This window comes from Macaca nemestrina, chromosome 4 (assembly GCF_043159975.1).
Source record: "Macaca nemestrina isolate mMacNem1 chromosome 4, mMacNem.hap1, whole genome shotgun sequence".
Taxonomy (NCBI): Eukaryota; Metazoa; Chordata; class Mammalia; order Primates; family Cercopithecidae; genus Macaca; species Macaca nemestrina.
Genome location: NC_092128.1, coordinates 150,107,413 through 150,119,652, shown reverse-complemented (window position 1 = coordinate 150,119,652; position 12,240 = coordinate 150,107,413). Strand labels below are relative to the sequence as shown.

Genomic DNA, 12,240 nt, shown 5'->3' with positions numbered 1-12,240 from the left:
ATAGTTGTTTCCCTTCCCAAAAGAGATGCTGGAGGCTTGGGCTCGGGTAGTGACTGGTCTGTGAAGAGACGATGAAGTTGAGAGATATTTAGGAAGTGACATCTGTTGGGAGAACATGGAAGTGGGTCCACTGTGCTCTCAACCAGCCCATCATACATGATGGAAGGAGGGTCTCCCATGCATTCAACAGTTTCATCCCCACAATGGCAGCCAGGCTGGGCGCGGTGGCTCACGCCTGTAATCACAGCACTTTGCGAGGCTGAGGGGGGCGTATTACTTGAGGTCAGCAGTTGGAGACCAGCCTGGTCAACACGGTGAAACCCCGTCTCTACTAAAAAAAAAAAAAAAAAATTAGCTGGGCATGGTGGCAGGCACCTGTAATCCCAGCTACTCGGGGAGCTGAGGCAGGAGAATCGGTTGAACCTGGGAGGTGGAGGTTGCAGTGAGCTGAGATCACGCCACTACATTCCAGTCTGGGTGACAGAGCGAGACCCTGTCTCAAAAAAAAAAAAAAAAAAAAACCGATCTACTTCCACATCTTCCTCCTATTCTTTCCTGGGAGCAATTAGGAATTGGTGGCCAAAATAATGAAGACTACGGAATCAACGTTTACAAATTGTTTATATATATATGTGTGTGTGTATATATATACACACACACGATATACATATACATCACATTACATAACTATGCAAATATGATAAACAACATATTATGCATATGCAACGTATGTCATATGCATAACATGATATGCAACATAAAATACATAATATGAAATTTACCATCTTAATCATTTTTCTTTTTTCTCTTTGGAGAGACAGGGTCTCACTCTGTTAACCAGGCTGGAGTGCAGTGGTGTGATCACAGCTCACTGTAGCCTCAAACTCCTGGGCTTAAGCGATCCTCCCACCTCAGCCTCCCAAGTAGCTGGGACCATAGGTGCACACAACAGTGCCTGGCTAATTTTTTTATTATTGTTTTGTAGAGATGGGGTCTTGCTTTGTAACCCAGGCTGGTCTCAAACTCCTGCCTTCAAGCAATTCTCCCGCCTCGGCCTTCCAAAGCGCTGGGATTGCAGACGGGCGCCACCGCACCCGACCCATCTTAACCCTCTTGAAGTTCAGTGGCATTAAATATATTCACATTGTGCAACCGTCACCACCATCCATCTCCAGAACTTTCTCATCTTCCCAATCTGAAACTCTGTCCCCATTAAACACTCACTCCCATTACCCCTCCCCCCAGCCCTGCTAACCACCATTTTGTCTGTCTCTGTCAATTTGAATATTCTAGGTACCTCGTATTAGTGGAATTATACAATATTGTCTGTTTGTGTGAATCAATCTCTCTCTCTCTCTCTCTCTCTCTCTCTCTCTCTATATATATATATATATATATATATATATATATAGTTTTTTTTTTTTGAGACAGAGTCTTGATCTGTCACCCCGGCTGGAATGTAGTGGCACAATCTCAGCTCACTGCAACCTCCACCTCCCAGGTTCAAGCGATTCTCCTGCCCCAGCCTCCCAAGTAGCTAGGATTATAGGCGCCCGCCACCATGCCCAGATAATGTTTTGGTATTTTTAGTAGAGACAGGGTTTCGCCATGTTGGCCAGACTGGTCTCTGACTCCTGACCTCAGGTGATCTGCCCACCTCAGCCTCCTAAAATGCTGGGATTACAGGCATGAACCACCACTCCTGGCCTGGTCTCTGGTATCTTTATTTTCTATCAGAAAAATAGCATGAACAGAAAAAGTATCTTGGTTTAACCCATATGCTACTTTGATTTAAATGAGCAGATTTTTAAAAAATGTTGTATCTCTGTGGACAATTGTAAAGACTCCCAAGAAAAAGAAAGGGCTCAGCTAGTTTCTATGGCAACTTAATGTCAGAAACCTAATTCAAAACTCTCAAGACTTATTTTCAGAAACTTTCTTTTTATTTATTTATTTTTGAGACAAGTTCTCGCTGTGTCGTCCAGGCTGGCGTGCAGTGGTGCAAGTATAACTTGCAGCAGCCGTTACTTCCCGGCCTCAATCCATCTTCCCACCTCAGCCTCCTGAGCAGCTGGCACCACAGGCATGCGCCACCATGCCTAGCTGAATTTTTTTTTTTTTTTTCGAGACAGAGTCTTGCTCTGTCATCCAGGCTGGAGGGCAATGGCACGATCTCAGCTCACTGCAACCTCTGCCTCCCAGGTTCTAAGCGATCCTCCTGTTTCAGCCTCCAGAGTAGCTGGGATTACAGGTGCACACCACCACGTCTGGCTAATTTTGTATTTTTAGTAGAGACGGGGTTTCACCATGTTGGCCAGGCTGGTCTCGAACTCCTGACCTCAGGTGATCCGTCTGCCTTGGCCTCCCAAAGTGCTGGGATTACAGGTGTGAACCACTGCGCCCGGCCTACTTCATTCTTTCTAATGGCCACATAGGAAGTCATTGCATGGATGTACCATAATTTGACAAATTCCCGACTAAAGCCCATTTTAGTTGTTTCCAATTTCAATAGTGCACTCAAAGCTATAACAAAGACTTCTGTGTCGCCCAGGCTGGAGTGCAATGGCACAATCTCAGTTCACCGCAACCTCCACCTCCTGGATTCAAGCGATTCTCCTGCCTCAGCCTCCTCAGTAGCTGGGCTTACAGGCTGCCATGCCCAGCTAATTTTTGTATTTTTAGTAGAGATGTGGTTTCACCATGTTGGTCAGGCTGGTCTCGAACTCTTGACCTCGTGATCTGCCCACCTCAGCCTCCCAAAGTGCTAGGATTACAGGTGTGAGCCAGTAGTCAAACTCTTAGAAGCAGGAAGTACAATGATGGTTACCAGGAGCTGGGAGGTGGGGGAACAGGGGAGTGGTGGCAGCTCAATGGATACAGAGTTTCCATTTTTCCAGCTGAATAAATTATAGCGATCTCTCCTTCAATAATGCACCAAGAGTTAACACTATTGTACTATACATACACTTACAAATGGTTAAGATTATATATTTTATGGAATGTGGTTTTTACCACAATAATTAAAAAGAAGAACCTGGCACAGTGCTGGCCATATAAAGGGTCAATAAATGTTTGCTGAAAATTAAAAAAAAAAAAAGGCCGGGCGCGGTGGTTCACCCCTGTAATCCCAGCACTTTGGGAGGCTGAGGTGGGAGAATTACTTGAGCCCAGGAGTTCGAGACCAACCTGGGCAACGTGGCAAAACCCTGTCTCTCAAAAAAAATGTATATTTAAAAAATTAGCCAGGCATGGTGGTATGTGCCTGTAGTACCAGCTAGTTGGGAGACTGAGGTGAGAGGATCACTTGAGCCTGGGAGGTCAAGGCTGCAGTGAGCTGAGATCATGCCACTGCACTCCAGCCTGGGCAACAGAGCAAGACCCTGTCACAACAGAAACAAAATCTTGAGTTGTCTAGTCCTGGCCTCAGCCTCAGAATATTTTTTTCCGAACATGTTAGTTTTGTGGGTTGGGAATGCTGGCTTGATTTCCTCCTTTTTGCCTTTTGAGTGTGTGCAATTTATGGTATAGCTGGGAAATGTCAAAGTCAAGACATTTGTAGGAAAATCACATCACTTAGCCCCATCTCCTGTGCCGGACGAGTCCTGTGTGTGCGCTTGGTGACAATGGCTTTGAGTCTGTCAACTCCAGACTGAGGTCAGCTTTACACACCCATAGTTTCCAAAGTTGAAAACAGGCCTGCCTCAAACGGTACCTGCTAACATCTGGGGAGCCTTTTCAGCTTACGGAGCACCCCTGTATGTGTTTGTCTTAGTTCAGGCCACCATCTCCACCTTACCAGGCATCCAGAACCTTCTCCACACTTTGCCAACAGAGTTCGTTTGCAGAATTGAAACCTTAGTTAAGGTTCATTGAGGTTTTTGTTTTTTTGTTTTTTGTTTTTTTTAATAATCGGCTGTTCCCACCCACATTCCCTTGAGATATAAATAGAAAAAAAAAAAAAGGAGGTTTCATGAGTAAGACAAGACATTTGAGCTACATCCACTTGATCCTTGAAAAGGAAATCTAAGAGGTTGTAACTATCACTTTTTCTAGCCTATATAAGGTAGGTCAGCAAGGTAGCAAAAGCCCATCTGTTGTTTTGCTCCTTCAGCTCTTTTTCCTGATTCTTCCTGGGGGGGAACCTAAAACGGTGAGTAACTGGTGGGCCCACCAGACCCCAGACTCTTATTCACTGCGTGCATTCGTGTTAGGCTTAGGTGCTTAGACTCCTCTTTTCCCATGGCTTTGACACCTGGAAGGATTTTAGTCTCTGGGAGACGGGCTTTTCCTCCATCTGCTTCCGCCTTTCAGGACAGATAGCAGGCCTTCTTCCGCAGAATGTCCGCAAGCGGCCGAACTGTATCCCTTCCCCCGTGGAAATTGCAACATTGCATCTCTCGGGCTGGTGTAGGAAAATGCCAGTGCATTTGTAGCATGGTTTGTAGCTGCCTGTGGAAATGACTGATTATGTCAGTATAATTTTTATAAGAAAACGATTGAATCCTTCTTTAGGTCATGTATTTTTGTTTTCATTTCTGGCATATATTCAAAAGAAGGTTCTGAGATAAAAAGGGCTGGGGTCTTTTTGGTATCTGGTTTTAATTTGGATATTCTGTCCCGTCACTTAATACAAAACCATGCTTATCACATTTTAAAAATTCTAGACAGGCCTGGCTCGGTGGCTTATGCCCATAATCCCAGCAATTTGTGAGGCCGAGGTAGGCAGATCACCTGAGGTCAGGAGCTCAAGACCATCCTGGCAAACGTGGCAAAACCCCGTCTTTACTAAAAACACAAAAATTAGCCAGGCGTGATAGTGTGCACCTGTCATCCCAGCTACTCAGAAGGCTGAGGCAGGAGAATCACTTGAGCCCAGGAGGTGGAGGTTGCAGTGAGCCGAGATGGTGCCACTGCACTCCAGCCTGGGCAACAGAGTGAGACTCCATCTCAATTGAAAAAAAAAAAAAAAAAAACTAGACACACATGCAGTTTCAGTGGGCCTGAGAAGATATGTTTGCCCTGGATGTGCACGTTCCTGCTTGTGGCTTATCGTATCTCGTTTATTCTGTGTGAGTAGGTAGAAAATGAGCATCACGGACGTGCTCAGTGCTGATGACATTGCAGCAGCCCTCCAGGAATGCCAAGGTAGAGGGGACGTGGGGTGGGATGGGATTTCCTCACAGCTTTGCACCTTCAGCAAAGCAACACAAAATCAAAATGTAGGCCAGGCAGCCAGATGCAGTGGCTCACACCTGTAATCCCAGCACTTTGGGATGCCGAGGCAGGTAGATCACAAGATCAGGAGTTCGAGACCAGCCTGGCCAAGATGGTGAAACCCCATCTCTACTAAAAATACAAAACAATTAGCCGGAGGTGGTGGTGGGTGCCTGTAATCCCAGCTACTTCGAAGGCTGAGGCAGAGAATTGCTTGAACCCAGGAGGCGGAGGTTGCAGTGAGCTGAGATCGCACCACTGCCCTCCAGCCTGGGAGACAGAGCAAGACTGTCTCCAAAAAAAAAAAAAAAAATGTAGACCAGGCATGGTGGCTCACATCTGTAATCCCAACACTTTTTGGAGGCCAAGGTGAGAGGACTGTTTGAGCCCAGGAGTTTGAGATCAGCCTGGGCAACATAGCAAGGCTCCATCTCTACAAAATAAAAATAAAAATAAAAACTAGCAGGGCATGGTGGCATGCGCCCGTGGTCCCAGCTACTAGGGAGATTGAGGTAGGAGGATCACTCAAGCCCAGAAGGTTGAGGCTGTGGTGAGCTATGATTGCTACACTGCATTCCAGCCTGGACGACAGAGTGAAACTCTGTCTCTAAATAAATAAATAAGAGGTTGGCTGGAAAATTCGTGGAATCGGAGAAGAAAACTGCTATTTATTAGATAACTAAAATTATAAAGATCTGGGATCTGAGCACACGATTACACTTCTGTAAGACAAAAGAAACTTACAAAACACATGAAAGCAAGAAATTACCGAAGGGCCAGGTGTGGTGCTCACACCTGTAATCCCAGCAGTTTGGGAAACCGAGGCTGGTGGATCACTTGAGGTCAGGAGTTCAAGACCAACCTGGCCAGCATGGCAAAACCCTGTCTCTATTAAAAATACAAAAATGATCTGGGCATGGGGGTGCACACCTGTAATCCCAGCAACTCGGGAGGCTGAGGCAGGAGAATCATTTGAACCCGGGAGGCAGAGTTTGCAGTGAGCCGGGATCACACCACTGCACTCCAATCTGGAGACAGAGTGACTCTGTCTCAAAAAAAAAAAAAAAGAAAGAAAGAAAGAAAAAAAAAAGAGAAAGAAATCGCCAAAGGCCATTTAGCCTGTTGAAATCCAGTGATTGCATTTCCCCCTACCAATTAGACCAGGTATGTTGTGGGCTGGGCTACACAGCCTGTAAAGTGGGCCAGGGGGAGGGGGAGGCACAGAGAGGAGGAAGGAAAAGGGAAATGGACAAAACCAAGTGGAGGAGGGAAGGCTGGGGCAGAGGGGACATGGGATGCCATCACAGAGCCATCAAGTCTCGGCTGTTCCAAAATCTTGGACCAGTTGAGCATCCCCATAGCTCAGGGATATTGTTGAAGTATTTTTAATCATCTGTGTTTTTAGTACCTTGGCCCCAGTATAGAATGTGATCCAATGAGTGTCAGAATAACCCATTCTCTTTTCTTCAGACCCAGACACTTTTGAACCCCAAAAATTCTTCCAGACGTCAGGCCTCTCCAAGATGTCAGCCAGTCAGGTGAAGGACGTTTTCCGGTTCATAGACAACGACCAGAGCGGGTACCTGGATGAAGAGGAGCTTAAGTAAGCTTTGTCCTGAGTCTGTCTGGTACCCAGCACTGCTGGGTGGCCCTGGGGTGCAATGGGGGCCAGGATGCTGAGTATTTCTTCAATGGCCAGCCTCAGTGTTGGTCATTCAGCCAAGCATCATTAAAGAAAAGGACATGAGTCAGTTGACCACACATCTACCCAGGCAAAGCCCTCAACACGGGCAGTGAAGACTGCAGGTGCAAAGATTCTTTTTTTTTTTCTGAGACAGGGTCTCGCTCTGTCACCCAGGCTGGAGTGCAGTGGGATGATCTCAGCTCCCTGCAGCCTCCGCCTTCCAAGTTCAAGTGATTCTCATGCCTCAGTCTCCCAAGTAGCTGGGATTACAGGTGCATGCCACCACGTCCAGCTAATTTTCATATTTTGAGTAGAGATGGGGTTTCACCATGTTGCCCAGGCTGGTCTCAAACTCCTGGCTTCAAGTGATCCTCCTGCCTTGGCCTCCCCAAGTGCTGGGATTACAGGTGTGAGCCACAGCACCCAGCCGCAAAGATTCTTTGGTGTAAGGGATTTCCTTTGGCAAATGGATTTTAAAAAACTAAAACTTTGGCTAAACGTGGTGGCTCACGCTTGTAATTCCAGCTACTCAGAAGACTGAAGCACAAGAATCGCTTGAAATCAGGAGGCAGAGGTTACAGTGAGCGGAGATCGTGCAGCTGCACTCCAGCCTGAGTGACAGAGAGAGACTCTGTCTCAAATAAATAAATAAATAAAAATGAAAAACACTAAAAGCTTAAAAATGGGCCAGGCACTGTGGCTCACACTTACAATTCCATCCCTTTGGGAGGTTGAGGTGGGCGGATTGCTTGAGTGAGCCCAGGAGTTCAAGACCAGTCTGGGCAACATGACAAACCCTTGTCTCTACAACAAAAATACAAAAGTTGGCCGGGCGTGGTGGCTCAAGCCTGTAATCCCAGCACTTTGGGAGGCTGAGATGGGTGGATCATGAGGTCAGGAGATCGAGACCATCCTGGCTAACACAGTGAAACCCTGTCTCTACTAAAAAATACAAAAAAAAAAAAAACAAAAAAAAACTAGCCGGGCAAGGTGGCGGGCGCCTGTAGTTCCAGCTACTTGGGAGGCTGAGGCAGGAGAATGGTGTAAACCCGGGAGGCAGAGCTTGCAGTGAGCTGAGATCCGGCCACTGCACTCCAGCCTGGGCGACAGAACAACACTCCGTCTCAAAAAAAAAAAAAAAAAAATGTTAGTGGGGCATGGTGGGAAGCACCTGTCATCCCAGTTCCTTGGGAGGTTGAGGCAGAAGGATTGATTGAGCCCAAGAAGTGGAGGCTGCAGTGAGCCATGATGGTGTCACTGCCTTCCAGCCTGGGTAACAGAGCAAGACCCTGTCTCAAGAAAAACCCAAAAACCAAACCAAAACAAAACAAAAAAACCCTTAAAAATGAAATGCCCACCATTGGTTTCTACAGCTTAAGGAAACCTCTGCTTGCTAAGACCTTGGCTAATTATTGCAAGTGCTGGAAACAGATGATTTACTTAAAGGAAAAACAAAAGTGTAAACACAGAGATGCATGATCTTTCAGAAAATCCCCATGGATCCTTATTCTCCTGTAGGTTTTTCCTCCAGAAGTTTGAAAGTGGTGCCAGAGAACTGACCGAGTCAGAAACCAAGTCCTTGATGGCTGCTGCGGATAATGATGGAGATGGAAAAATTGGAGCGGAGGGTACGTCCGCGCCTGTACGTAGCATAAAACACTCTAGCTCAGGAAGCATCCGTGAGAGCTTGGGCTGTGAGATCCAACCGATGTGGCTTAAAATCTCCCTTTCTTAACCTTACTGAGCCTCAGTCTTCTCATCTGTAAAGCGGGACTAAAGTAAGGATGCACATGATGTGTGTAAAAACCCTGGCATAATGCTCGGCAGGTGCTATAGAAGCTGGTCACACTGGTCATTGTCTAGGAGCTGCAAAATATCCTTCACCTGACTAGAGGACTAGCTAGCCACCTGGCCAGTTATTTGCAAGATGCCGTAATGCACCTGCATATAGCACAAGGAATTTCCACCAGTGGGGTTTGAACCCCTCAGAATAAGGGGAAGATTTACATCCTCAGACCAGGGTCCACTGGCATGCGTAGGAAGGCCTCTTTGTTTTCAAAGGTTTAGACAAATATGTTTTATTGGACATTAGCCCGCCAAGTGGATAATATTAAACAGAGAACAAATAAGCCAACCTCATTTACTGCATCTTCCGTAGGCAGAATCCTAGGTTCAAGCTTTAGAATACACTAGCACAGCTGTAGGACTATTTTCACTTGCTTTTGTCACGTTGCTAGCGTGCTTTTTAGCTACTTTGTGCCTGCCAACTCAGCAGAACGTATGGTGGTCCTTCTGGTGGTGCCAATTTGAAGTTTAAAACTGCTACATTAGATGCTTATTTAAAAAAAAAAAAAAAAGGCCGGGCGCGGTGGCTCAAGCCTGTAATCCCAGCACTTTGGGAGGCCGAGGCGGGCGGATCACAAGGTCAGGAGATCGAGACCACAGTGAAACCCCGTCTCTACTAAAAATACAAAAAAATTAGCCGGGCGCGGTGGCGGGCGCCTGTAGTCCTAGCTACTCAGGAGGCTGAGGCAGGAGAATGGCGTGAACCCAGGAGGCGGAGCTTGCAGTGAGCCGAGATCGCGCCACTGCACTCCAGCCTGGGCAACAGCGTGAGACACCGTCTCAAAAAAAAAAAAAAAAAAAAAAAAACCCGTTCAAAATTATACCATTATCGCTTACTACACGGGAGTTAATGCAGATAGATAGCTCATAAAAACAGATTAGGTAAGGGGGGATTGACTTAATTAAACATAACCACGGGCTGGGCGTGGTGGCTCAAGCCTGTAATCCCAGCATTTTGGGAGGCCAAGGCGGGCAGATCCCCTGAAGTCAGGAGTTCAAGACCAGACTAACCAACATGGTGAAACCCTGCCTCTATTAAAAATATAAAAAATTAGCCATGTGTGGTGGTGGGCGCCTGTAATCCTAGCTACTCGGGAGGCTGAGGCAGGAGAATCGCTTGGACCCAAGAGAGAGGTTGCAGTGAGCCGAGATCATACCATTGCACTCCAGCCTGGGCAACAAGAGTGAAACTCTGTCTCAAAAAAAACAAAAAAGATAAACATAACCATGAAAGATTTCCAAATAAAGCTTACCAATAAATATAAAGCAAATCCCCAGTTTTTATATCAATCTGTAACATCCATACCTTGTTATTATTACTATTATCCTTCTTTTAGTAACAGAAACTTTCGGACGTAGGTTCAATGGAGGAGAGTCAGTTCAAAGTCCCACCCTATCAAATATATCCTAAAAATGCAATACCCAGCTACAGAATAGAGAAAGGAAACCTCCCCTTGCTGTCTGAAATTGACCACACAATAAGTTAAATGTTCACAGATGGTCACAGGTAATTACACTGAATTCATTCATTCATTCAAAATGAACGAATAGAAGTCATGGGCTTGACAAGTTCTAATTCAAAGGCCTCTATTGCAAAGGTAAAGTTGTTTGTTAAATAAGATTATTTGGAGAAATGGAACCCTGTGGACTCCCTCAAGATATAGTCATTGATACCCAGGTCTCCTCTACTCTCCTCCCCTTCCCTCCCCTCCCCTCTCCTTTTTTTGAGATGGAGTCTGGCTCTGTCGTCCAGGCTGGAGTGCAATGGCATGATCTCAGCTCACTGCAACCTCCGTCTCCCGAGTTCAAGCGATTCTCCTGCCTCAGCCTCCCGAACAGCTCAGATTATAGGCGTGTGCCACCACACCCAGCTAAGTTTTGTATTTTTAGAAGAGACAGGGTTTCACCATCTTGGCCAGGATGGTTTCAATCTCATGACCTCATGATCCACCTGCCTCGGCCTCCCAAAGTGCTGGGATTACAGGCGTGAGCCACTGTACCCGGCCGGTTTTACTTTCTTTTGTCTCCTCCAAGGGGCGCCATGCCCATCATCTGACAATTTTCTTCACTTCCTTCCCTCTTTGGAATTCTCATTGGCCACGGCATGTCTGTAAAGAACCAAGCCACCTCCACTGACCCTCTTCTCACCTCTTCTGTTCTAGAATTCCAGGAAATGGTGCACTCTTAAAAGCCCCAGTGTCTGGAGAAAAGACAGAAAGGGATAATCACCTGGAAGGATTCCAAAGCCCTGGGAATGGGGAACCCCACATCCTACCCCTACCTAATTTGTTAATTTCCCGGAAACCTTCTGCAGTTTGCTCATTGTTTCAGCGGGGTCATGAGAGAGTCGCTCACGACGTTCTCGGTGGTGGATATGCCCTGACGACTTCTGTAAGCCCCCATCCCCCAACAGGCAATGCCTCTAAAAATCACCCAATAAAGACAGGCTTGTCATCTGCGGATGTGTGGGCGTGTTTTTTTCTCAGCACGACACTCAAGCAAGCTGGGACCAAGGGCTTTTCGTCAGATTTCTGGTCCCATCAAGCCTGAAGCAGGCCACGCTGGTGTTAACGCTTGAGCAAACAAGGAAATCACGTTTTGGAGGATTTTTTTGGTTGTTTCTTCAAAGTTACAAATAAATGCCATTGTCATGGTAGGATTTTTCTCAGCAAATCTTCTGACACTGAAATTAAAAGAAAGGGATTTTAGCCAGCATAAAATCACTCTTTTTTTTTTCTCTCTTTTTTGAGACAGAGTCTCACTCTGTCACCCAGGCTGGAGTGCAGTGGCTCAATCTTGGCTCACTGCAACCTCTGCCTTCCGAGTTCAAGCTGTTGTCCTGCCTCAGCCTCCCAAGTAGCTGGGATTACAGGTGCACACCACCACGCCCGGCTAATTTTTGTATTTTTAGTAGAGATGGGGTTTCACCATGTTGGCCAGACTGGTCTCAAACTCCTGACCTCAAATGATCCGCCTGTCTGGGCCTCCCAAAGTGCTGAGATTATAGGCGTGAGTCACTGCACCCGGCCAATCACTCTTACCGGTGTGTTTTCTGCCATGTGTTAGTTAGAAAGCCACTTTGCTTTTAATTAAGACAAAACAGAACACGTGTCTGTAGCGGTCTGTAAAGCTCAGGAGAGACTTGCGTTTCCAGGTTAGTACAAACAGACCCATTTCCTCTTTATTATTTATTTATTTATTTTGAGACTAGGTCCGGCTCTGTCGCGCAGGCTGGAGTGCAGTGGCATGATCTCAGCTCACTGCAACCTCTGCCTCCTGGACCCAAACCATCCTCCCACCTCTGCTTCCTGCGTAGCTGGGACTACAGGCATGCACCACCACCCCCGGCTAACTTTTGTACTTTTGGTAGAGGTGAGGTCTTGCTATGTTGCTGAGGCTGATCTCGAACTGCTGGGCTAAAGCGATCCTCCCACCTCAGCCTCCCAAACTGTTGGGATAACAGGCATGAGCCACCGCACCTGGCCTTACTTTTCATT

General features: G+C 46.6%; 1 protein-coding gene across 2 annotated transcripts; it reads left to right on the top strand.

The window, feature by feature from the left end:
• Window positions 1-4,064: 4,064 nt before the first annotated feature.
• LOC139362957 (putative oncomodulin-2) lies at window positions 4,065-11,201 on the top strand. 2 transcript variants are annotated; one of them, XM_071095378.1, is made up of 4 exons: window positions 4,065-5,145; window positions 6,685-6,817; window positions 8,417-8,526; window positions 10,906-11,201. In XM_071095378.1, exons 1-4 carry the CDS (start codon window positions 5,085-5,087, stop codon window positions 10,929-10,931), a joined length of 330 nt encoding a protein of 109 aa, XP_070951479.1. In that variant the 5' UTR covers window positions 4,065-5,084; the 3' UTR covers window positions 10,932-11,201. The 2 variants fall into 2 exon arrangements, with proteins under 2 accessions (XP_070951479.1, XP_070951480.1); XM_071095379.1 differs by having other exon boundaries at window positions 5,082-5,145; window positions 6,720-6,817.
• Window positions 11,202-12,240: the final 1,039 nt, after the last annotated feature.